The sequence below is a fragment of the Nipponia nippon genome, unplaced genomic scaffold (genome assembly GCF_047370975.1).
Source record: "Nipponia nippon isolate SJK-2023a ecotype South Korea unplaced genomic scaffold, ASM4737097v1 scaffold_11, whole genome shotgun sequence".
NCBI lineage: Eukaryota > Metazoa > Chordata > Aves > Pelecaniformes > Threskiornithidae > Nipponia > Nipponia nippon.
Window position 1 is genome coordinate 5,249,648 of NW_028262302.1, and position 25,456 is coordinate 5,275,103.

At 36.5% G+C, this 25,456-nt stretch overlaps 1 protein-coding gene across 5 annotated transcripts in view; it reads right to left on the reverse strand.

Moving 5' to 3' along the window:
* Window positions 1-25,456, reverse strand: part of SEC23A (SEC23 homolog A, COPII component) — a 33,639-nt gene that overhangs the window by 1,985 nt on the left and 6,198 nt on the right. For all 5 annotated transcript variants that reach the window (XM_087747237.1, XM_087747239.1, XM_087747236.1 and 2 more), the window contains 18 exons: window positions 23,073-23,314; window positions 21,184-21,241; window positions 20,830-20,916; window positions 19,453-19,689; window positions 19,265-19,344; window positions 18,184-18,328; window positions 17,683-17,841; window positions 16,732-16,847; window positions 14,411-14,534; window positions 13,178-13,258; window positions 11,323-11,412; window positions 10,123-10,229; window positions 8,941-9,094; window positions 8,124-8,201; window positions 6,970-7,131; window positions 5,371-5,457; window positions 3,738-3,893; window positions 3,062-3,127 (listed from right to left, as the gene is read on the reverse strand). In XM_087747237.1, the coding sequence (XP_087603363.1) occupies window positions 3,062-3,127; window positions 3,738-3,893; window positions 5,371-5,457; window positions 6,970-7,131; window positions 8,124-8,201; window positions 8,941-9,094; window positions 10,123-10,229; window positions 11,323-11,412; window positions 13,178-13,258; window positions 14,411-14,534; window positions 16,732-16,847; window positions 17,683-17,841; window positions 18,184-18,328; window positions 19,265-19,344; window positions 19,453-19,689; window positions 20,830-20,916; window positions 21,184-21,241; window positions 23,073-23,293 (2,208 nt within the window). In that variant the 5' untranslated portion in view covers window positions 23,294-23,314. The remainder of the gene's footprint in view (window positions 1-3,061; window positions 3,128-3,737; window positions 3,894-5,370; window positions 5,458-6,969; window positions 7,132-8,123; window positions 8,202-8,940; window positions 9,095-10,122; window positions 10,230-11,322; window positions 11,413-13,177; window positions 13,259-14,410; window positions 14,535-16,731; window positions 16,848-17,682; window positions 17,842-18,183; window positions 18,329-19,264; window positions 19,345-19,452; window positions 19,690-20,829; window positions 20,917-21,183; window positions 21,242-23,072; window positions 23,315-25,456) is intronic.

The following is a 25,456-nucleotide window of genomic DNA, read 5'->3' on the forward strand; positions in this document are numbered from 1 at the left end:
AGGAAAGCTGGGCCAATTCTCTCCTACAGCTCTGTGCCACCTCAGAGGAACACCAAAACCAACATCTGAAGGTCATGCCACTGCAAAATCAGATCACAAAAGATTAAAAAAAAAAACCCTTTTGGGTAGATTTTTGCAATTTACTTTTTGACCTCAGGAGTAATTTTCAGAAATCAAAGAAGTTCAAAATGGTCATCTTTTATTTATTATTTTTAAACAAATTTATAGTCTAAATAAAACAGCAGTTGGCAACTTGGCGAATGTTACATAGTAACTCTCTTAAGTCCTTTGAAACCAATCTGTCGTTACTTCCATTTACAGATGTAGGAGGAATTACTGTAAATCACAACAATTCAACCTCTTCAAAGGTACTAAGCACCCGTATTTCCAAATGAAATACGGATGTCTGAACCCTTACAAAATCTTCCGAAACACAGAAAGTCTTAACGAGGATGCTTAGAACTGGTGCCCCTTTTTGAGAACTGGCCAAATCCAGTTCTCGGTTAATGATCAAGAGACAAATCCAGGAGCAGTAAGAGTTCTTAGATCACCACAATAGGCAGTCACCCGCAGGGAAGGCCCACTAAATTATCTATCAGCTGATGACGGCAAGATGAGAATAAAGGATGTTCTACTTCCAAGCCTGAGCTCTCTTATTTAAGAATCCACAAGGGAATGACAAGTAGTTTAATTCTGAGGCAGGATCTGATTTGCCACCTTGTGTCTTACGCACAGAAGGACAGTACATCATCCTCTAGTAAATAAACCACGAAAGGAGCCAACAGACCCCTAAGAAAAGAGATCCCTCATGATGACCACTATTGACAATCAAGGGTAATAAAACCAAGGCACAGACTATTCCTGAAGCTGACCACCTCATCCAACACGTGCACGCAGGCAGCTGCTGTCACCACTGCTACCACCAACAGCAGGAGCTTTGCTCTGAAGACGAGGAACCCTTCATTCTAGTAGGAAAGGTAGCAGAGTATTTTATTTGCTGGGGAATAAAGTGAAAACCAGCACAGTCACAATGCACAAGTCTGAAAAGTACATGAGAATCAGCTTTGATTTTTCACAGACCACCTTAAGTTTTGTTTTCTGTTCATTCAAAATTTTGATCTAAGGCTTACAATGAGAATTTGAATTTAATTAACAGTGATTTGGTGACAGCTAGCTGGGCATTTGATAAGATTTGTGCTACTGACGACTTCTTTTGTTTCAAATTGCAAATTCCCCATGCTTACCAAGACAAGAAAGATTAAAAAAAGAGAGCTGAAAATAAAGGCATGCTCAAATAAATGTCATATCCAATATAATCTGAAAATTTCAACTGCTTCTTCAAAGACTAATCAACATAATAGAGCTTTATGAAAAGTTTACCATTATTTTCTGAAAATATTTTCTATACTATATAAGGCACCTACCTGGTAAAGTTTTAAAAAAAAAATCTTTACTTACAATATTAAAAACCAAACTAGTCAATTAATCACCTCCTGAAACATGGTTTCAGTGATGTGTGGGTGCCCTCTTCAGGTCAATGTGGACTAACAAATTTTTCTGTAGACTTTCAGTTATGCACAAACTAAAATTAAATTAAACAATCCAGGAAGCTCATGAGAAAAACAAGAACAAAACCATTTTGGTTTAAAATTTTGTCCCCAACAGTTACATTTCTCATTTCATAATTTGTACTTGGTTCAACTTTGTTCACAAAAACCCCTGCAAACACACGAGGATACTATGTTGAGCACACACAAAACCCTGCAAACACAGGCGGATATTATGTTCAGCACATGCACCACAACGCCAGTGGGGAGATTAACACACCATTTCTTATGTTACCCTAGAACTGAATTCTTTTCAACATTAAAAGGGAAAGCTGTCTTTTCCAAGATGTATCAAAGAGTCTCACTTGTCCAGCACAAACAATTTTCTTAGAGACCAGTTCAAGAATTGTTTTGTATTTGCACTTATATTTGGAATACTGTTTCATTTGCTTACTAATTAAATGAGCAGGTAACAGTTGTCCTGTACTGTTGGAAACGTCAAAACTTCAAAAATTTCCAGGTAATGTTTAGATAAAAACAAGACCTTTCAAACCTCAGGATTTGTGTGTATGTTGTAGAGGAAACGTGGTGAAGAGAGACACTAACAGATTGCTGGTTAGGTTATCGACTGTGGAGGCAAGAGAGCTGGGTTCAAATCGTGCTGTGCCTGACTCAGTACAAAGTTGTGAAGTATTTTCGCTCTGGACCTCAGCGCTCTTCCCTGCCAGAAGTTTCATGAGAACCAATACGACCCTATGAAAACGTGCCCCTATAAAACTTATCTGACAAAAATCAGTGCCATAGAATTCCTACAGAGCTTTCTCACTCATGACTTGAACACTGTATGCCCTTCAGCAAAGTACTCTAAAAGTACAGTTAATATGTAGTTTCAACTGTCTGATGCCATTACGTTTTAATGAAAAATGACACTGCACTAGCATTCACCCACAGCAGTGTTTCTCTTCCCACTATAAAAGCTGTATTTGGAAGGAGAACGTGGAACTGGGATGCAACATCAAGAATACAATCTGCTCCAGAAAGTTTACCTTTTGAACTCTTACATAACTTCCTTCCTAAAGACAAGATTTGAAAAACTGATTCCTGGTCACCTGGGCCACAAAAATTCTGGAAATCTGATGTACTTTCAGTTCTTGCTTATAACTAACTTCAAAATTTATTTTCCCTATTGCAAAAAGTTCCCTTAGTCTTTATGTGTGGTAACTGCTCTCATTCTAAGGAATCTGGAGGTATCTGCCTGAGAAAGATGGTTAGACATGAAAGTAGCATAACAGAAGCTTAAAACAGCAAACCAGATCATTTTTGTCCGAAGAAATGAAATCCATTTTTCTTAACTTTTGCAATTTTGGTGGCATCAGGCCAAAACTGCATTTCTTTTTCAGTTTTAAAACTTGGCATTATTACTTATATGTACACAATGTGTCACTTGATTTATGAAACAGGGAAAAAGAACATAAAATCACGCATACAAGCTTCATCAGCAAAGTCATACTTACCTGTCCCCACGCATACATATTGTTATGAGTCTGAGAGGGATTTACTTTTGAAAGCAGGAAACGAGCCTTTAAAAAAACAAAACACAGGCAATAAATTAATCTTCTCAAATAGAAGTTTCTTGTACTCAGAAAAAATTACATGTGTATGAAATACACCATTTCTATTATTTGGAGATAAAAATGTGCACAGATACCTATTTAGAAGAGCAATTAGCACCTCTGTAAATAAAGTCACTCCTGGATTCTATAGCTATAATGCAGAACTACTTTTCAGTGTAGCAGAAAGTAAGCTTTTGCCTTCTTCTAAGCACTAGCAAAGCAAATATGAGTATCAATAAAATATTAATTAATAAGTTTTTTAAAAATAACACAAAGAATACTTCTGGTATTGGTTCAGAGAACCTGACAAGTGCTATCTTTTTCGTCTTACCTCATGCGAGGAATCTGAGAGTCCAAGTCAGTACGGTAAATATAGTAATAAATAACATGATTCACAAATTAGGCAAAAAGCTACTATTAAATATCTGGCTCTGTAAAAGCTTTAGAATTCAGAATTTTCACTTGCAACTTACGTATATTTGAGCACAGAAATGCATGTTTACTACCAAAAAAAAAAAATCTCATGACATTACTAACGCATCACTTCCTAGGTTATATAATGCATATTTTACCATACCTGGCTTCCTCCATGCTCTGTATCAATGTATCTGGGCATTGGAAATCTGGAATGGAGAATTTCTTGGGCATCATCTATTGGAGCTTGTAGCAAGTGATGGAAGTTTTCATATTCCGGCATATCTTGGTAACCTGATTTACGCCACTGAGCTATGGTCTGCGGATAGGGGGAAGAAAGAAGTTTAGAACTGATTCACCAATCTTTCTTAGCGGATACACAGGGCTTTTCAGAGGAGAACGTGCCATTGCTAGCCTCTTTTCTATCACTCACCCCTTTCTGCCCTATGGTATGCAAGTTTTTAAAAGCCAAGATGTGCAAGTAGCATGCCACTAGATTTTTATTTTTTTTTTAAACTAACAGTTTGTGGTCCTTCTGTATTTCCTTTTTTTATCATCCTTTGTATGCTAAACGTTTAGTTCATGAGGTCAAGGATACTATTTACAGTTCTCTAATATGCATGTCTATCACACCTAAGAAATAAATACTTACACTGATATTTAACTTTCAGGGCCTGTAGCGCTGCCCCCCCCGCCTTCTAGGAGTGAAGCTGCTGCTCACAGTCACTCACTGATAGAGGCTGTTAGGAAAGACCTGGAGGGAGCCTCAGCAGGGGTTCCCCCCTCCTTTGCTTGGCAGCTGTTTTAGGCTGAGGCTTATTCCTGGCTCCTGCCTAAGCTACACCTCAGCCATGCCTGTACCTGGACAGGTACCCCACTCATCTGGACCCCCACCCGGGGACTTGACTACCCAGCGAGAACTGGGATCTGCCTCACCCCCATTAACTTGTGTGATGATCTGGACTGGTGGCTGAACCTGGCTACTGTCTGTAAACTGCTCTGCTTGCCTTGCCTAGGTAGTGTGGGGCCAGGTACTCACTGGTGAGGCCTCTGCCTGCCTTGCAATCATGCTCAGCTCTCCATGCCCCTTCCCTCAGGGAGCAGCCAGCCCCTGCTGCTTCCTGACAGCATCTTACAAAAATACAGAGAATATTTTTCTACTTAAGAAGTATTGAAGTTTAGTAACTATTCTAAACAGTGCAGCTATGAGCACGTGATCCAGAACAGTATTTCTCAAACTCTCAGCTGGGAACCATTTACAGTTGCAAAGCAGCAAAAAGCAGCAGCTCAATTCCTCCAGGGCAGCAGAGCACTAGCAAGTCACAAGCATTTATATTTATATTACTAGCGAATGTCTATCTACTCAGCTGCCAGGGGCGGTTTCATTCCTCCAGGACAGTGCAGATGAAGGGTGACTATAGAACTTGGTGTTCTGACTCCGTATCCCTGAAGAACTAATTTAGAGGTCTAAAATAAATGAGTGAAAAGCAGAAGGGGGGCATGGGGAATAACACTCTCAAAAGTTGGAAAAATATTGATCTAAACCAAATAATCTGCATATTGAAGCTAATTCATCTTATACCACTCATAACAAACAGCACCAAAACATCAAGTAATGTCAGGTATCTGTGTATAGGCACGTTACGTTACCAAACTACAAACATGAATTAGGAGTCTGGTATCAGCCATGCAGATGAGAGGTCAAGCACTGCAGTGCTTTAGAACTGGGGCTTGACTTTCATAACGTAGCACTCCTACAGAAAAAGAGTATTTATGTAAGAAACTACAAATCTTACCTCTCCATGATAAATAAGGATCTGGAAAAAGGTGTCCATAAGGAGAATGCGATCTGGTAAAATGCTGCTGCTATCTAGAAGAACAGGCTAAGATTCAAAAATAAAAAAGTTACCAGCTGACGCAGAACTGAGCAATCAGATGGCATTACCAGCTTTTTCAATCAGTCACTCAATCTTAGGAACTTTTTCAATCACTTACTAAAGCTCCATATTTGCTCGTTTTCATGTTATACATCTGCAACCCACACAATCTCATTCTGAAGTTATCCAGGCTGATTCTGAATACATAACTTCATGAAAGTAATAAAAACTGTATTCAAGAGCTGAAACCTCTTTTATTATTACGCACTTTTCTAGTCTTTCAAGCACCTCCATATTTCCCTGTACAACGCCATTAACTTGAATGATATTTCAACGTATAAAGATTCAGTAGTTATTCAAGTGTAAGATTTGGGGGTTGTGGGTTGTTTGTTTTTTTTTTTTAGTCTTGTCCTTGCAGCTATTATTACTGTGCATATATATTCATGAATACTGTATATAGCAAATACTCATGATTTATGAAATCTAATGTAATATTTAAGGTTTTAATTAATCTTTTTAAGGGCAGTGACACTATATTGGCACTACATGATTTAATTGAATCAGTATCATATGATTTAATTGGATCAATCTTATTAGGGATACCAAAAATATTAACTATTCTAAGAATCAAAATAAAGATTATTAATCATTCTACACTGAGGTGTAAGCTCCCCCTTGATCATGCTTCTCTGCATCACCTGTGTGACTAATTGTTATTCATACATGGGAGAATGATCTTACACCTGTAAGCAGCTCTTCACAAACCACCTCATTAATTTAAACTCCACTTTTAAAAATCTTTTTTTTAATCCCCGTGACATAGTCTTAAAAAAAAAAAAAACCCTAGCAAAAGTTAGAATTCCAACCTGCCGAGATCCCTGCCTACGACGTTTATTTTCACTGTCCTACCATTTCCTCGCTCTCTCTTATCTATCAGACTACTTTTGTTGTCTCCTATCTTACACTTCTTTCACAAGCTTCTTGGAAGATCACCTTTTTATTTTAGGTTTATACAGAATGTGCCAATAAGGTCAGCTGGAAGGTTCTGTAATCTGTACATAACAGTAACCACATCAAAATTAGAAGCTTTGGTTGAGGGCATTAAGATAGAGGGGATTTTGTACATTTAAAAAAAAAAAAAACCCACACACTTTTCTTTCAAACTCTACAGAAAAAGTACATTTTGAAATAAAAACATTTTTGTTGATGTTTACATTCTGGCACCACAAAACCAAACGCAAAACTCCTATAGCTCTCAAAAATGATAACAAAAAAAATTACCATTCCTTAGTTTAAAACATCACCTCTTTGCAAACTGACTTTTGCTCTCAAGACTATGCTACATCAGAATTCTGAGATATGCCTTGTTCATAGTATGTTCTATATTAAATGAATATTCTTTCGCATGCAATAAATTTTAAAACAACACCTTTTATAACATGTAAAAGTGAGGACAACAATCATCTCTCTCTCAGAACAGCACCTTTTAACCGACTATTACGTTACATTTAACGATACCTCTGGAGGTCCATTGAACGAGTAGGCATAAAGAATTGGCTGAACCATGATAAGCGACTGGGTGAGATCTTGACGCATGAAATGATGACGGTAGTATGAGCTCTCATCCGGACTGTTATTAAAAACTTGTAAGAAAGGAGATCTTCTCAAGTGAAACATAAACTGCAAAACAAAACCCATTTGTTTGAACTTTCACAGATAAAAAGGAGAGTTATACAAGCAGACAAATGTTTTCCACAAACTACATGAGACCAATGCCACAACAAAATTGAATTCCAAGTCCTTTAACATTTCTAACTTGTATATGCACCTTTGCCAGTTTTTATATGCTCTCATGAGAGTAAGACAGAGACATCAGAATGGGTAAGCCTACAAAGCAGCTTTGAATTAAAAGTTTAATATTTCTTCTTCTCCAGCACGAACTGACAAATAATGTTACTGAATATTGCTAAACTCTTCCTTTACCATAAGTTCTACTGTTCCTATGAGGGAGGCCGCTGGGCTTGAACATACAAGGTAAGTTATAGCGTGTGAACAGAAAAAAAAGAACGTTAGCCACAGCAAAGTTGAACTTCATTAGTAAAATGGAAAAAGCAAATCCTTTCATTGCTGAATCAGTCTCTCCACAACACACAACATATCAGGAGCTATCAGAATGGAGGAATTTATCAGAATGGATTATTAGCAAAGAAACTATTCAAAGTTTAATATAATCAAGCTCAAGTTCACTTCACCAGTGAAGTGCTTCTTTTCAGGTCAGTATTAAAAATCATATAGGAAAGAAACAACAAAGCAAAACCATATCTTTTCTCATGTTTTCTGAACATCTTCATCAAAACTGCCCTTAAAAAAAGCAGTGTCATTATCTGAACTACAGGCTCAGGTAAGATGAGGATTCCATTAGAAGAGAAACAAAAAATACACACAGTTAGAGGAAGTTTAGCGGTAAGGACAGAGGGCAAAAGGGGACACAGCAGCACAGAGAACAGAAGTGATTTGCTTAATGTCACATGCCAGACAGCAGCCTGGGGCAGGGGGGGTCTTTTCATTCTGGTATCCAGTGTAATGCCTTATTTTACTCTGTGCTACAGTGCCTCTTCCTTCACTAAGCATTCTCTCTTTATCCCTTACAGACACACCTTCCTTCTACTCACCTGTGGGTAAAGTGAAAAGGTTTCTGAAAATCTGAAAGAGCTTGGATCATCCTTGTGATATTCTCCAAATTTCTGACACTGGAGTAAAAGAAACATTTATCTAAATTAAGAAACATACTTGCTTGGTTATGCCATTACTGTAAATTTGTTTGTTTTTAAGAGACACATGATTTGAGGTGCTTACAGCTTTGTAAGCAAACAGAAACCTAGCAAAAACACTGACCTAAGTTCTTTTCTTAACAAGCAGTGATTTCCTTGCGTATGAGGCTTTAATGGCTTTTTGGGTTTTTTCTCTAAAATTGCTAAGCAGAGTTAGATGATTAAACAGCCCAGGAGAACACGTTTAAAATTAAACTATTAATAACTACTTACTTGCAAGTAAGAAATAAAAAAACAAAAAAAAATCAGAAAACTGAACTTTCAAAAATAAAGAAATTCCATATGGCTTTCTAGATACTTTGACTTTTTTTTTCCCTAAAAATATTTCATCTACATCATCATTATAGGCAGCAGAAAGTAGAGAAACCTTTAATTCCTGCTAATCTCATGCTAGACTTTCTCTCAATTGGTGGCAATTACCAACTGCTGAGGACTGAGGAGACATTAATAAATGAACTAAAAACCTATCTGCTCTTTTTTCCATTTAAAATGGAAAATCTTAATTAATTCTGCATACCCACTTGTGGAAACGAAGCATTCAGTTCGTTTTTTGTTTTGTTTTATTTTTAAAGAAACAATCACTGAACACTAGTCATTTAAGAATGATACGTTTGGAGAAAAGAAACGAATTTAACTCTTTTAATATAGTCCTTTTTACCAGTCGTATAAGTTGTCTGTCCAGCCACCTAAGCACATCAGGCCCCTCTTCTGTCTCTGCCCTATACACTGCCAATCTAGCCATGAGAATCGCAGCAGCCTCCTGGTCAAAAGATGCAGCAATGTTTTGAATCTGCGTCTGTGCATCTGCCCAGCTGCAAAAGAAAAATACAAGTATTTGCATCACAGTGAAAGTAAGATGTCCAAGCTCAAAATATCCCTTCAAAATTAAGGCAAAGAAAGCAGTATTAGCAGTTTAACAAACTCATGCTGGAGCTTCAAAAATCTACTGGGTGTAAATGAGCAGCCTCTCAGTTAACCATTCTTTAATTAGAAATGTGCCTTATTTGTACAAATGCCATGCAACCAGTTAAATAAAATATAGTGCCACTTATAAAACAGTTACTATATTAAAAAAAAAATTATTTATGAAAGGTAAGTTACAGAAAACACTGTCCATGAAGCTCATCACACATTCCCACACTAGCGGTTCTCTTGTGCACCTTGCTTGTTCTTTTCAATTTACAGGGTGAACTATTAATCTGTCCTTTTATCAGTCGCCAAGAAGATTTTACTAACATAACTAATGTAAGTTAACAAGATATTCATATCAACAGTAAGGGCAATGCTTTTTTTTTTTTTTTTTAATAAACTGAATCTTCCATCAAATTAACCAATCACTAATCTCCTTCAGCTTAAAGGAAATGTCATTGGACATTGAAAAATGCCTGCATAATATTAAACATCACTTTCTAAAATTGTGAAGTAAACTGAATCAAGGAAGCTGCAGGTAAAAGTTATACATGGAAGAACAGGTATTTACACCCCCCTGAACTGCAGCCAGCACTCTCAAGTTAAGTTATGAAGTGATCTTTACCTTTCCCTAAGTCTGACCACCTCCTCAGTTTAGGCCACAGAATTTAACTCAAAGCTTCCTCTTCATCTAAAATCACTTGGGTTACTTCAGAGCACTCCCATAACATCATTACAGAGCCACTGCGACCTCTCAGAAAATAAACAGCCCACAGAACAAGAAAGGCAACTATTTCAAAGGTATGATCATGCCTTCACCACCTGTGGCACTGCATATCCCAGAACAACAGACTGGTTACAAAATCTAAAGATTAAAAGGCAAATATATACCCTGCTTTTTCAAAAATGATTCATTGCAAGTAAAACATACTTTCTGGCAACCGTGGTCACTCTGATACGTCTCTGTCCACTGGAATGCTGGTACTGAGTCACAAACTGGATTGCACCACGTCCTCCTTGAGGAATGGGAGCATTGTGCTAAGTACAGGAGGAAAAAAAATTAAACGGAGGTGAATCTCAAGATTTTACAGTATAATTTGAAAATGTATAAACAAATTACTAGAAAACGATAAAATTCTTAGCAATAGGCAGTTCACGTTATATAAACGCATTGTCTCATGCTTTTATTATGTTGAGTACCTTTACTAAACATGGCTAATAAACATGGAGACTGTTAAGGGTTGTTAGATGCAGTTGGTGCCTCCACCAGATACCATTAAAGCAACCAATGCTCTCTCCTTCCACATACCCTTACAGAGGCAATACATGCAAAGAGGCTCTGTTACAATTGCTGATTTCATTATATTCTATTTGAACATCACATGATTCACTAGAATTACAGTTTTAGAGCTAGTAATAAAATAAGACCAAAATAAATATGCAAAAAGTAAAATGAAAAACAGCTAAGGTAAGTTCAAGTTTTCAAGCCTTTGCAAGGGTTACAGAGTATGCAATATAGCATACTAAACATATAGAAACTACAGTGAACTCATATAGATCCTGAGCTTCAAATATTTGGAAGAATGGAAAGTACTAGAAGGAAGTAACACATTTGCTTGTCACGTTTTTATACTCTTTCCTAGTACCCCCCTCGGGGAGACAGGAAACCAGGCATATAGCCCTGAGGCATTTCAATGAAGCCAATCTTTACTTGCAAATACTGAGCAATTAAAGCATAAATTAAAATGTAACATTATGGAGTAATTACCTTGTAACTAAAACATCAGAGAAACGCTGAAAAGCACTTTTAAATATATGGATTACAGTATTTTCATATATTGCAACTGAAATACATTTTAATAAGTAACACTGAAAAGAAAAGTCAGACTTAAGATTATGAACTCTATCCCAAATTTGTAGAGCTCTTTGGTTCTCACTATCATATTGAAGAAGAAGATTAGCTCATCATTAAGCTGTGAGTGTCCATCTCTAAACTCTGACAACACAAAATGGCAACATCATTTGTATCCCTGCTACTGTGCTTGAAGGAACCACACAAAAATACAGGCTTCAACAGTCACATAAAATAAAATTACTGTGTTTAGTAGACAAGTAGACAAATATTTATTACCTGGTTGACCACTTCAAAGTACAGTGCAAGTGTTGTAGTAGGACTAAGTCCACAAATCTTCCACTGACAAGTACCTCCTGTTCCAATCTCCTACAGAAAGATTTTATAATACTTTTACAAACCAGAAGTACTACCTTCCTTTGTGAAGTACAACATCTGGCCATTATAGGCAATTGTTTACGACTACTCTGTCACAAGTTTTATCCCTGCTCACTCTGTCAGCTTCTCAGACAAACACTCTTGCAAAACAACTGCAGTATTGGATGCAGGAATAATAAAAAAAGGAGATGATTGCAAAAGATTAAAACATTAGAAAGACAAGGAGATGGCATTAGAAAAATGGAAAAAGCAAGTCAGAAACAGGAAAAAGTACTAGACTTTGCTTAAACAGTCCCAAGAGAAGAAGTAAGAAACACATGTAAGTGGAATGACACACCAGTAAAACTTCAAGTAGATAGCTTACATAGCATATAGTCTATAGTTACATAGTCTCTAGTAACTAACAAGGACACTGTATAAAGACAGTGATGTATTTCAAGTGACAATTCCTTTTTGTCATCCAAACAACATAAATATCCAGAAAAACCAATTAAAATAATCAGTCATCCATAATGGATCCAGTGAAACCAAACAAAACATTCAAGGAAAATTATACTGGCAATATTGTCACCGTGCTTGTGTTCACTGTTAAAAGCGTTATGGCTAGATTAATTGTCCAGTTACCACTTGCAGTGAGCTGCACGCATCTACATTTTATTCCTATGTTTTACCTCAAAAAAAATGAATTCCCACAATTTCAACAAAAAGGTTTTTGGAATAGAAATTAATCAGGATATAATTGCAAGGCAACAGACATGAATTCACAATTAAATTTTCTATTACCTCCTATGATTTAAATATGTAGCTTAAATAAGGAGATGTACATTTAATGGTTTTTTTGGGTTTTTAACTTTTATTGTAACATATGCAATCATTCAGGTGACGAAATGAGAAAATCTGCACCAGACCACTAAGAAAGAAAGAAAAAAAGTGCTGATTATATTGAGGTTTTTAGTTCACAAACATGCAATCATAAACACACGGAAAATTTAGGCATGAAAAATGCTTGATTAAAGCAGGCCATTTGTAAGCACTTTCATACTGGAAAGTGGTCTATTATGCAGATTGTTAAGAACAAAAGTGAGACTTTTCAAATGTAAGAAAATATTTGGTTACTTGCCGGAATTGTTTTTGATTAGCAATCAAATGCAAAATTAAACTGTAATAATATTATTTTATAAGAAAGTAAGTGATGATTTAAGTCTGATGTAAATTTAAAGGAGTTACTTCAGGAGCCCTTAATAGCTGGATATTCTAATCAATTAATTAAATGTGCATTTGGTGAAACAGCTATACAAATGGGAAGATGGGGTCAAGATAAAGGGGATGTTCCCATGGTTTTGTGTCCTCCTGTTCTCTCAGTCTTCCTAAACAACTTATTTTTGTGGTTCTCCGTTTGGGTAAAAGGACATAGCTCTGATTTTAACAATAAAGCATCCTAACTCACTTTCTACTTGGCTTCTGCTTTGCCAGCCAGCATGTAACTTCTCTGTAATAATTTTAAAGCAACCACTCAGTGGACAAACCTAACCAAGCAACAAGGGATCTGCAAGGTCTAATACAACTTGAATCTAATCGAGCAGTGAACAGGAGCTTATCCAAAAAAAAGCCCTTGCATGTATTTAATATTGGCAAAAAAGTAAACGTTCTTTGTTCCATTTATGGAAAAGTTTCAGCCTCTCTTCAAATCCAGAAATCCTAAATCCTATTTTTCCATAGTAGGATATTACCTTCATTTTCAGCAAAGTTAACTTACATTTTCTGAGACGCAAGGTCCTTTAGAGTTGAGAGAGACACAGGGTCCAATCGCTCCAGAAATCTTTACTTCTCTTGAAGTCTTCATATTTAGAAGAATAACATACATTAATATGCCACACTAAGAACAACTTGGTCTTATTTTATCATTAGTTAATGAAAGCCTTAATGCAAATCAGACTCTTGATACCTTTAGGAAAGGTTATACATATAATAATGCTTGATACAGTTAGAGGAACTTTTCATGTGCTCACTTTCTACACCTAATGATGTTTGTTTGCTATGCCAATTAGTACATCTGAAACAACAGCATGAACATAAATTAAAACATGGAGAAAAGCTGCTGTTATTTGTAAGCCTGGGAGCCTAGAAAGTATACTGGATAATGTCTATTTTCTAGCAAAGTAATTAAATTACTCCCAAGATGAGATTAAAACTGAAGACTGGTAAGATAAGCCTGCACATACCCCACACTGAATTTATACTCTCTATCTCCTAAACACATTTAGCTAAAAGCAAAATCCAGTTATTTACATTCTTCCAATGTCATTTTGAAGTGATTTGTACATTCCTCTAGAACTGGGGCTCCCCTTTCACATTTTCCAGGATCTTCCAACAAAATTCACAAGAACAGGTACATGAAAAAAGAGGGTTCAATTATTTGTCCTGGTAGTAAAAACTTAAACAGAATTCTACTGAACAAGAAAATAGCTCCATATTGTTCTACAGGGCCGGATTGTAACACTTTGCAAGAAACATCATAGAAGACCATACCTGAACCTACAGTACATTCAGCTCTAAGCTTCTCACAAGAGTGGAGGTAAAAATGAACATTGTTGAAGTGCCAGAGTGGATTCTGATAAGGATGGAAAATGAAAGGAAAGCTGTCCTGGACTATGTAGATAACCTGGACCTAAAACCAACAAACACTCACTACTGATACCAAAATCTACGCACACAGCGTTGTGAGTTTCTAACAGAGACATTAATTCTAGTTCAGCCTCCCTTTTAGCTGTCACTGAATGCAGGGTAAGAAGGGATTAACATCATACCTAACTCACATTTACAGAATCACAGAACTGTAAAAAGATAGATAGGCAGTAACAGCTACATCCAAGCCAACCCTGACACATGTTTAGCATGTTCCCAAAAAATCCTTAAAGGGCCGAGATTCCACAGTTCTTAGCCATCCTATTCCAGTGTTTCACTAACACATTGCATTTTTTATTCTTACCTTTATTTCTAATGTGCCACCAAATCCCATTTTAAATTGTCCTTGCATATCTTTTGTGAATACCCTCTGAAAGGTTTGTTTGAATAAAGATGTATTGAAAGAGTCTCCCATTACCATGTAGCCTCTAAACAACAACAAAAAGAACAAAGAAACAAAACCCTCAAGGTAAAACAGATTACTTATTACGCATTAATTTACCACATGGGATTTATATAGCTTATTTCTATTAAAGGCTAAAACTAATGACAGTTCACCGTGAGGCACATTTTTCCCTTCTTAAAATGGACTATCATTAAATTAAGATTTTGCTACAATGTTAGGGATTAATTTTGTAAGGAAACTTCTTGCCCAATCAGCACCTTAAGGTCATTGTGATTATAACATATAACAAAATCTTTCACTGGGAAAATACTATACTGGACTTCAACACCACAAATGTCTCACAAACTTGTCAGGCAAAGTCAGTTAACTACTTTTAATATTCAATATTCCAAACCAATTACCACACCATTTTATTTTGAGTAGTTCACTCCTTATTCCAGGCTTAAATCCATGCTCAAGAAGCATGATTTGTTCTTATGCTTAGCAATATTCTGTGGATGTAGCTGCAATGGTTGCCACTTATCATGAAATACCATATACTATGTTTAGGAAATAGTAATGGGAGATATTACTGTTATTCATCCAAAAATATTAATTAAATCATATTAGTAAATATGTTAATAGGTCAAACATGACACCTGAAAGAAGTTATAGAAGTTTTCAGGTGGATACTCGAAGATAGAAGACAACAGATACAGGCAGAATCAGAAATCCCTCCCTGTATGTAGGATGTAACCGAACAGAAAATAGGAACAGCTGTAAAAGAAATGGACAAACTATACATTAAGGCTAGTTTTGCCGGAAGAGCAGAGAGAAAGAGCAAAATTACACTATAGTATATAGAAAAATACAGCTTGAGTTTGATGCAGAAAAGGAATAAGAATCAAATGTGCAAGTGAAGTCATGAACTTTAGGATCCTAAGCAGTGGAAACTCCCATGCTAAGGCTATACAAACACACCTCTGAAAAGAAGCAACCCAGCAGTGACTAGCATGGCCAAGCTGGCCTGAAACTCAGCGGCATATGTTCATCAGAGTCTGTGGCTGCATCTCTCATTCTTCTTGGTATGCCTAGGAACGGAGCATGTGCTTAGGATCCTCTGTCATATGAGGGTATTGACAGGCAACTAAGAAGGCCCGTTACCCACAGGTACACCAGTTATTAAACGGATAAGCAAAGATGCTTCATTTAATTTTACCTGCAGTTGGTACTGACACAGCTAACAATAACAAACAAGAAAAATGAGCTTGGCAAAAGAATTCAGACTGAATACAGAAGTCTAATGTAAAAATCAAATGGTGTGTAAAGCAGGTGGCTACCTAGCAAAGATGAAATATTATGTGTGTAGAAGACTTTCAGAAAGAGAAAGAAAAGACAAACTTTGAAAAAACACAGAGGAAGAACCGGCAAGATTTACAAAATTAATGAGGTACTTAACACACAAGCAAGCGTCAAAAGTTATCCCAAATTGTAGATCTGCATAAGAGGAAGGGTGAGGCTGTCATCCACAGTGACAGAGAGTAGGCGTGTGGTTTCATGAGAAAGACTAGAACTTGCTCTGATCCTGTTAAAATGAACTGATGGCAAGACAAGCTGGAGGGAATACAAGACCATGTCTGAAATGTAGAACTGGACAGAGACAGCAAAAATCAGGAGCAACAGATGTAGCTGATAATCACCTAAGACAGTAGTTGAACCTATGAACAACAGTACACAGAAGAAGGGCATAAACAAGACAGAAGGAATAACACAGGGTTTTGTACCACTCTGAAGAGCAAGAAAAAGAAGGATGACAGGTCCTTATCTTTACTGAAACCTGCAGCTTACATATACACACACTGAAAAAGAAAAATAGCAACAGTACATAGGATAAATTGCATGTTTAAAAGATATCCATGTTATTTAAGCCTCAAACAGATCATATTAAAAAAAAAAAAAAACAAACATAAAAACCCACAGCAAACTCCCTTCTGATTAAACCCACAATTATGGTGACAAACCTGCCAGAGGCTGAGAAATTCAAAAATTCTGGTACCAATGCAACCATCACAGTATATCAGAGTAGGTTTGTGGGGTTTTCTGGGGTTTTTTTGTTTGTTTGTTTGTTTGTTTTTTAAAAGTAGCAGAATGGTTTTGGTAAGTGCTTCCTGTTAAACAACTTAAAAAAAAAAAAATATCCTGCACCTTCATATACTACTTAAAAACAAACAGGCACATACCCAGTGTAGTTGGGACAACACTTCATCTCCAGAAGACCAGTCTGATCCAATGCACATGCATATATGTCAATAACATGACCATTTGTTGCAGCCCGATTAGCCAGGGCTTCAAAATGCTAAATCCAAGATGAAAATACAGTTCATAGCAATTTATGACGTGAACTCTCCTCATCTTCATATTAAATCCTAAACTCCCAAAATTATTCTAAAACAACATTATCAGACTTTATTCACATCCTATTCTAATACAATCTAAAAGAGTATTTTTTCCTGAAGTTAAAATTAAGACTTGAATTTTCAACGCCTGTGGTTTTTTTGGTGACCAGCTGAGAACCTGACTCACACTAGATAGACCAGCAGTTGCTATTTAAACTAAGAAACCACCTTGATCTTTTCTTTTTAAACTTTGCATTAAGTACTAGATCCAACAGACAGAATTGAATCTACCTTTCTAATCTCAAGTGTCTATAACGACAGGCGCCCATGACTGAGCTAATCATTTAAGCTCCCATTATAATCAGTTAAGATGAATTCAACAGGTTTTGGATGCAGTTCACCTGCCCAAATGTACATTCAGGATGAAACGAACTATGCCTAAACTCTACTGCCTAACCCTCCCCCAACTACAGAGACAGTTCTGAGCAGCTGTCTTAGAAGCAGACAGCCTTACTCTAGATAGATCATTTAGTCACATGAATCTTCTCTGACTTAAACCAGGGAAATGCTCCAAAGAAATTTGACGTAAAGCTAGACGAAGTCCTAACTCAATATACTGAAATTTCTGAAGAAATTCCTGAAGACATACCACTATTCAGAGACAGGTAAACAAACCCACACAATTCCCCCCTCTTTATGCATTTGCTACTCCTGACAGTATTTTACAGTGCCAGGCAATGTAAATGTTTACTTACTGGTAAGATGCCTAAAATATCACCCACGATCATGTCTTACCTTAGTACCCTTTTTAACATATTTAGCATTGTCTTTTTCAATGTCATGCCATGATCTTATAGGTAGCTTCAATTCATCCCCTACAACCATGCCAGGTCCTTGTGTAGCTGGTCCTCCAATGAACATCATTATACGTGCACCGGTATTAGGAAAAGTGCACTGCAGGAAATAAAGACAAATGAAACCATCAGGTTTTGCTACAAATTGAACAAAAGAAATAGCTATGCAGGTATTTATCACATTGATAGGATTCTAACAATAACTGTACTTTTCCCCTCTGAAAACTTAAATCCACTGTTAATTTAAAGTCTCAATTTTGCCTCATTAAAACGTGTAAACACCTATGATTAGTCTATGTACGTAAATAATGATATCCACCAGAATCATCATACAAATCTAACATGCATCAATTACTAAGGTTTTTACATATTGATTGTGGCACCTTTTCTGCAACAAAATGATCTATTTACATATTAGCACAACTGCAGTTAAAGCTGTTACCTCAAGGAGCCCTACAGCTATAGAAAGAGCCACTCCAGAAGAACGTAAGGGCCGTTTTCCTTGCGGAACAGGCCAAGGATCCCGTTGCAGTTCACCCAAAAGATCAGTGAGATTCATATCAATTTTCTGCACCGGTTGCAAAAATCTGTAAACAAATACATGGAATTAGTTTAGATTCAAATTGTTAAATAAAAATTTTATCAGTTGCTCAGTAGCAACGTATTAGACATATTTTAGCAACGTCTAATTCTAGATTCTAGTCTGGATTCAGAGCAATGTCTCTGCCTCACCAAGGTAACGCAGTTTGGCATTACTACATACACAGCACGCTCAGCTTAAGAAGTTCAGCAAAGTGCTTGCAAAACAAAAACTTGCTAACTTAGAGATATCACCACTATCCAGAAAGAACCCTATCTAGTCAAAAGAACACAACACATCACAACCTATGAATCTCAAAAAGAAACTCAAGTTTCACTACTTCAGTGAAAATCAAAGATCAGAAGAAGCACTAACATTAAAGGATTTTTTGTGCTCTCTGCTACAGGCTGTCTACAAATGCAGCTATTTACTGGAAGGCAGAGACTGCAAAACTGTCTCTCGTTTTTATCATTTCATCAATTTCTTCTATGACACAGTGGGATATGCAGGAGAATCAAAGGCCAACCCACAATTTCCAAATGAGAGACAGAAGGGGAGGGGAGAGGAGTGGAAGAGGGAGAAAAAGGGAAGGCAAAACTGGATATCCACGTAAGAAAGAGGCACTAAAGCAGCTACTAACACTTTCTAGCATACAAACCAACAGAAGCATCATTATTTACATCTCTATAATATGCCTATATAACCTTCTCTCAGAACATTTCCAAAGCATCATCCAGATGATTTTACTATCACCCATTAAGTCTTTTCATCCCAGTACAAACTGTAGGAAAGAAACAGGCTATAACCATTAGTCTCCTAGTAAATCTGTGCCTGATCAAAAAGTTCAACTGTCAGTTGATTGTTTTCATTGTCATAAAACAAAGTTTTTCAGTAAATCAGTATAGTCAAGGTATGGTTTTTTTAGATGTTTTAAACAGATTACCTGTTAGAAGGTGGTGGCTGTTGCACTTGAGGACCCCGACCGACTTGTGAAACAGCTACTTTTGTAAGCCCTAGCATTTCCTGCAGTCAAATACAGAAGATTTTATTACAAAATCTGTTTACAGACTGTTTGAATTTCTTCATCACCATCATCTTGATGACTTCTTTTTGTTCGCTTTTGTGCGTTACCTGGAGCTGTTTTGCAGATAGGTCCTTTGTTCCTCTGAAGACGTAACTTTTGGAAATTCCTTCACAGCCAAGCTCATGAACTTGCACCATTCGGCCAAAGGTAATGAGGCCTACTAACGCAGTTGGTGGCAGGAGACTAAGCGACATTTGCATGGATTCCTTCAGAGCCTGCAAGTCTTCGTCTTCCATGCACGTGTCCACAACATAAAGAAATATCAAAGGCATCTGAGGACCACGCTTTAAGAAACACAAATATAATCACATGAAAAACAAATCTTGCAATATTTACAGGATCAAAAATGAACAAATAAAGTATATTTTGTAAAAGTTTTAATTTTAATCATACTAATGTCAATGTTCCTAACTTAGCTCCCTCTCAAGTAGTAAACAGTATCTGGGGCTAAAGGGGAATGAAACCCCTACCATAATGAACTCTGCACAAAAAAGAAATACTACAGCAGAAAAAAAAAATCCTTTCAGGATGTCATGATAGTTTTGAAGCATGTGAGAATTATATAAATCTTTTAACATACAATGAGCTTTTATTGCTCCAAGTGAACATAATAGTCATAAAGCTATTCACAATTTCACAATTATAAAATATTCCAACCTGATAACATTCTGTGGCATTTCACCTTATAATTTTACTCTAGAGATCATCAGTTCTTTTTATTCTTTCTAAACTAATTTTGCTGCACTATGAGCAAATATCCCTTTACTTTGCATTACAAGAGTTGGCAAAAAGTAGAGATTCCATTCAGTCTTCACTCTTCTCTTCATAATCTGAGCGCCTCACTGAAGTCTTACAAATTTTAATCCTCAAAAATGGAATTTAGAGATTACAAATTTGCAATTGCACATGTAGGTCCCTTTTTTATTTCCATTCAAGTACATTCTATCCTAAAGAAGGATGAATATTAAAATTCAAACACCTGAATTGAATATGTATTAGCTGTTTTCTCTAAACCAGCTAGCCCTGAAACTAACTCATAATCATTCAATTACAAACTTAAATTCAAATGATTGAGAGATGAATCAAGTAAGCGAAATTTGAACTGAAATAGTTTGAGCAAGCAACAGCAGTAAGCAGACCCCCAAGCACAAACACAAATTAAACTTCTGCTAAAGAAATAGACTTAACAGAAATATTGCCTTTAGAAAAGACCTCTCTTTTTTCTTTTTTATTTTTTTAAACCAGTCTTATTAGCCACCCTTGTTATGTTTTCCATTTCCAATTGATGACATATATGTTCAGTCTACTAACAAGCACATATAGACTCACAGTCATTAAAACGCAGTGAAGAAATAAAACTGAAATTAATTCTTTTTGTATATTGCAAAGTTATAGATATTAAAGATTTTGTTTAATGATTTTACCTGTACTACATATTCAATGCTGGAGAACTGAGGTAAAAGTTCAGCTGGCTGATTCATTTCAGATATGCCAGCATAGGTAGGAGGAAACTGCAAATAAAACCACAGAAATTAAGTATAACCAAAAGATTACAACTTCTACAAAACCAAAAACATATGTATGGACTACTTTCCTCTGCAACAGATGTTCACTATTGCTGTCATGAAAAAAAATCTCAATACAATCTCTGAAGACACAGCTGCACACTCATGCTCTTGCTGTCAATTTCAGTTCGCAACTACAACTTGAAAAATGAGGATTTTCACTTTTACCTTATAAAAAAGATTTTCTATGTCCTGAACGTTTCGTTTTCTTACCTGATTTCTCTGATAACAGAAGTTGCAAGCCCAGAGTTTTGCTCGATAATCCACTTGGCTATAAAAATATAATAAGAAAAGTTTATATAGCATGAACAACTCTTTTTCCTCCACTGACTCTAGAATAAGTTTATTTTTCAAAAACACATGGACTTGACAAAGCTTCCTCCTAATATACTGTCTCCTAAATACCCATGTTACAAATTCAAAGTAAGCGTAGTCTTACACAGACGTATCAAGCAAATGGTTGTCTTTAGAGATGAAGAATGGTCTTCAAGGAAAAGAAGCAAATAAGAAATTTAAGAATACAGACTCAGCACCTTTATTAGAGACTTTCTGTACGGTTTTAGGCAAATCATTTTAACTCTCCCTACCTTTGCGTTTTTCTCCTTTCTCAGCCTATGCCTATTAGCTCTCAGAGCCTGGGACTATCCTGAATATACATTATGCCCTAAAAAAACACATTCCAACTTAACAGCTATCTCTAGTGAAAACAACATTTTTTTCAACTGATGAGTTGAAAGTCCTCTTATCTACATTTTTATTAGTATTCAGATAGTTAAAATAAAAAACGCAACTTGTACCTTCATGCCATACAGATATCTTACAAAGTCCTACTCACATCTTGAGGGAAAGTAAACTTTACGTGTTTTCAATGTACATTTCTTGCTATCACATCTTCTCCTGCCTACAAGGGCAAAGGTCTTTTTAAAATATCATTAAATCTTTGGATAAATCCCAGCATGCTGTAAACACAACACAACTCTATCGAGATAAAAAGATCTATACCAATTCCAGGGTCTGCAGATTACTTAGCCCAATACACTATGCCACACAGGCTTCAAAAGGTCCCCCCAAATTGAGTCTCTAATCACACCTCGTAAAGAACAAATAAAAATCCAGTCACAACTTCTATACATGAGACAGGAAAAAATGTACACAGTTCACTGTAATGTCAGGGACCTGACTGACCCTTTAGGGCTTTGCCTTTCCATTATTTTGCTTTCAGCCCTCAATAAAAGATAATACTTCTGAAAAAGTTAGCTTCCACTAAGTCTGACTTCCAGTAAAATCAGCCACTGTGTCTGTTTAATACTGAGACAAAATTTTACATCTGCTTTGAAATCATCTTTTCTCCCAAGCAGGGACAAGTTGTTCATAAAATTGAGTGAATTCTACAGGATCTTTTACATCATGTCTAATCTCTCACTGTCACTCAGTACCTTTCCCATGCCTATCAAACTCCACCTTAGAAATTGTTCCATTTCTTTTCCATACTTCTGTGATTGGAACAACCTATGAAACACTTCCTCTGCTTCCAAACTAAACTTATCCATGACTAGTCCACAATCATTTCTACTCATGCCCTTTAGCTTAAACAGCTTTCACCCTCTCTCATGCCTACTTCTGATTTATCTATCACATCTTTCAGTTTCTGTTTTGGTAAACTAAACCAGCTAACCTGCTTTGGTCTACAAATGAACGAAGGTCAGTAATAAATGCAGTTTATTTAACTTTGAAATAAAACTATATCAGGACCCAATAGGTAAAAAGATATAGCATAGTAACTTTTTACCCTAGTTATTTTCTAGAGGCAAAATGCAGGAGTATACTAACTCACAAGATGCGTAGTTTCAGAAAAATAACATACCTAATCATTAATTAAGTACATTGAAAAGACTAGTTAAATGAAAGCTATGTTTTAAGTATATATGTTACATATGCAAATCTACATGCAGAAATCTCTAAGATCTAGAAGTTTCAGCTGTATACTCATGAGAGGAGTACTTGAACTTCCACACACCAGAGCTTTTGCATAGTTTAACTGGCACTATTCTAAAGATTGTTTGTAAGGAAAAATATTGGCGTAACATATGTATTAGGTTTACCATAAAGGATTCAGAACAGCTCGACACGTGGTCCTACTGCACAAAACTGGCTCATACTGAATAGGAGGCAAGTCTGGCCGTTCTTTTAGTGGCGTGAAGAGGGCAGCCACGGGGACTACCATTCTTGTGGCTTCAAGACGACTTGAAGGCCAAACATTCCAGCTGAATCTAACTCCATCTCTGTCCTCGTTCTGCTGGATAAATTCCAGGAAGGTTGTCATGTTCAACTTCTCTGTTTATCACTATAATAAAGAGAGAACCATTAGCAGAATGTTGAAGCACAAACATTTTTAACCACAAAATATTGAATGTACTTAATGACAGTTGCACATTCAAATACTGTAATTGAGTTACAACCAATAAATTCTGAGTAGTGCTTCTAAAACCCTAAAAGCAACACAGAGAATTACAAGGTAAAACAGAAAGAAATTTAAGACTCCTAAGATGCAGCAACCTCTTCAAAATAACAAATATTTGACATGGTGCAAGTTAAATACATGGTGTTAAAACAGTCCATCTTCTGGTCACTTCTTGACTCAAGCAACAAACTCGGGCAAGAAATGTTATAACTAAAGCAATAATTCTAGGGTAGGTCAGAGTAGACAACATGCAGCACACTAACACACTATAAAAAAAGACTTGCTTACACAAAAAAAAAATACACCCTGCTTTAAGGCCTTTCACTAATATATTTAATTATTCATTCTGCTCATTATTGAAGAATCATTCATTCTTGCAAACTGTTTAATCCACTGATTTCTTTAAGAATCAAATAGCAAACGTATTTCTAAGTGTAATTGGTTTATGTCTTCTGCTGTGTCAAATTTTGTAAGAATTCTGTAACCAAAATTAACCATTTTCAGTAACTCATCATGTGGCCTATATACAAATATAAAGGAATAACAGCACTATATTCCACAAGAGTACATTCCTACAGCAATGCTAGGAAATAACTTTTTAAGAAGTACATGTGTCACATTCCGCTACGTTATATATCAGGATGCACCTTTCAAATATTGTTCGAACTCAAATTTACCATTTGGGCACCAACCTAAGGCTTTCAAAATTTTCAGCTACAGTTACTCAGAAGCTGGAGCACTGGCTATCACAGACACATCTGAAAAGCTCAACAGGAGCCTGTGAACATCTGGGAAAGCCAGCAGAAAGCATCCCCCCACCCTACACCCCCCCCCCCCCAAAAAAAACCCAACACTCAGCTATATCTACCGCTGTCCCTGAATACCTGCTGTATGCTTCCCAGTACATTTTATAATACACAAGTTATACAGGTTTTTCCAGCAACTAGGATATCTAAACACCCACTGCCTAATAATTAAGAACTTACTGTAAAAGCCTAAACGAACCACCTAAGAGGCAGCCTGGGAAAATACTCCTGGGTCTCATGTTAGACTGTATGAAGTTAATGAACAGCTTTAGACCTGCAGGAATCCCCCTGAATTGAGATTTAAATCAGAAATTCTCACAAACACACCGACAACCCTCTTAGCCCAGCAATTACATATGGTACGGAAGACTCCTGGGAAACTCTCCACTTCTAAACACCTAGCTCTCTTTACTAAAATTATAATGACATTGCACCTTCAGTTTATATGATAGTTAAAAACTTTTCAAGTTTTTTCAATTATAGTTTAACTTAATAGTTTGATTCTAATGCTGACTTTTAACAAAACAGATTAACAACAGCCATAAAACAAAGAAAAGCCCTACATTTCACAGCTAATATCGTTAGGAAATAATCAACTCAGCATGCGATGAAAGCTACAAAAAGCAGTCTCAAAATTGTTCCTAGAAAACAGACTGACAAGCAAACTTTAACTCTATAGAGTACCCTTCTCTTAAAGTTGTCCACAGGTGCAATCACTACCACTTATCCCTACACTGTAGCAGAAGTACTATGATAATTAGTCTGCCAACATTTCGATGGGCATGTTATCTTGCTGATATTAGGAGCAGATCTACGTGTCATGGCAATTGCGACACAGGGTGCCACGCAGGACTTTGTGCAAAAAAACACTTCCACCATCACTTTTACTCAAGTTGCTGCAAGGCCACTGGGCTGAATGAGGCCATCAGGCAGGGAAAAAAAAAATGAGCAAACACAAGGGGAGAGAATACCTGGAAATCATAATTAGTACGGAGGGATCAGAGACAAAAGAGAATTCAGCTAAGAGAGGAAAGAACAGCCTGGTATCTGAAAAGGATCTCAAATTTAAGAAATTTCTCTCCTAATACATCAAAATCCATCAGTGTTTTGTGCAAAAGGTGAAGGAATATTATCCCTGAAAAATGGGGTATTGATACAACAACCTGCATGAGGCAACAATCTCAGTTATAACCACAAACTGAATAATCTCTCCTTTTAA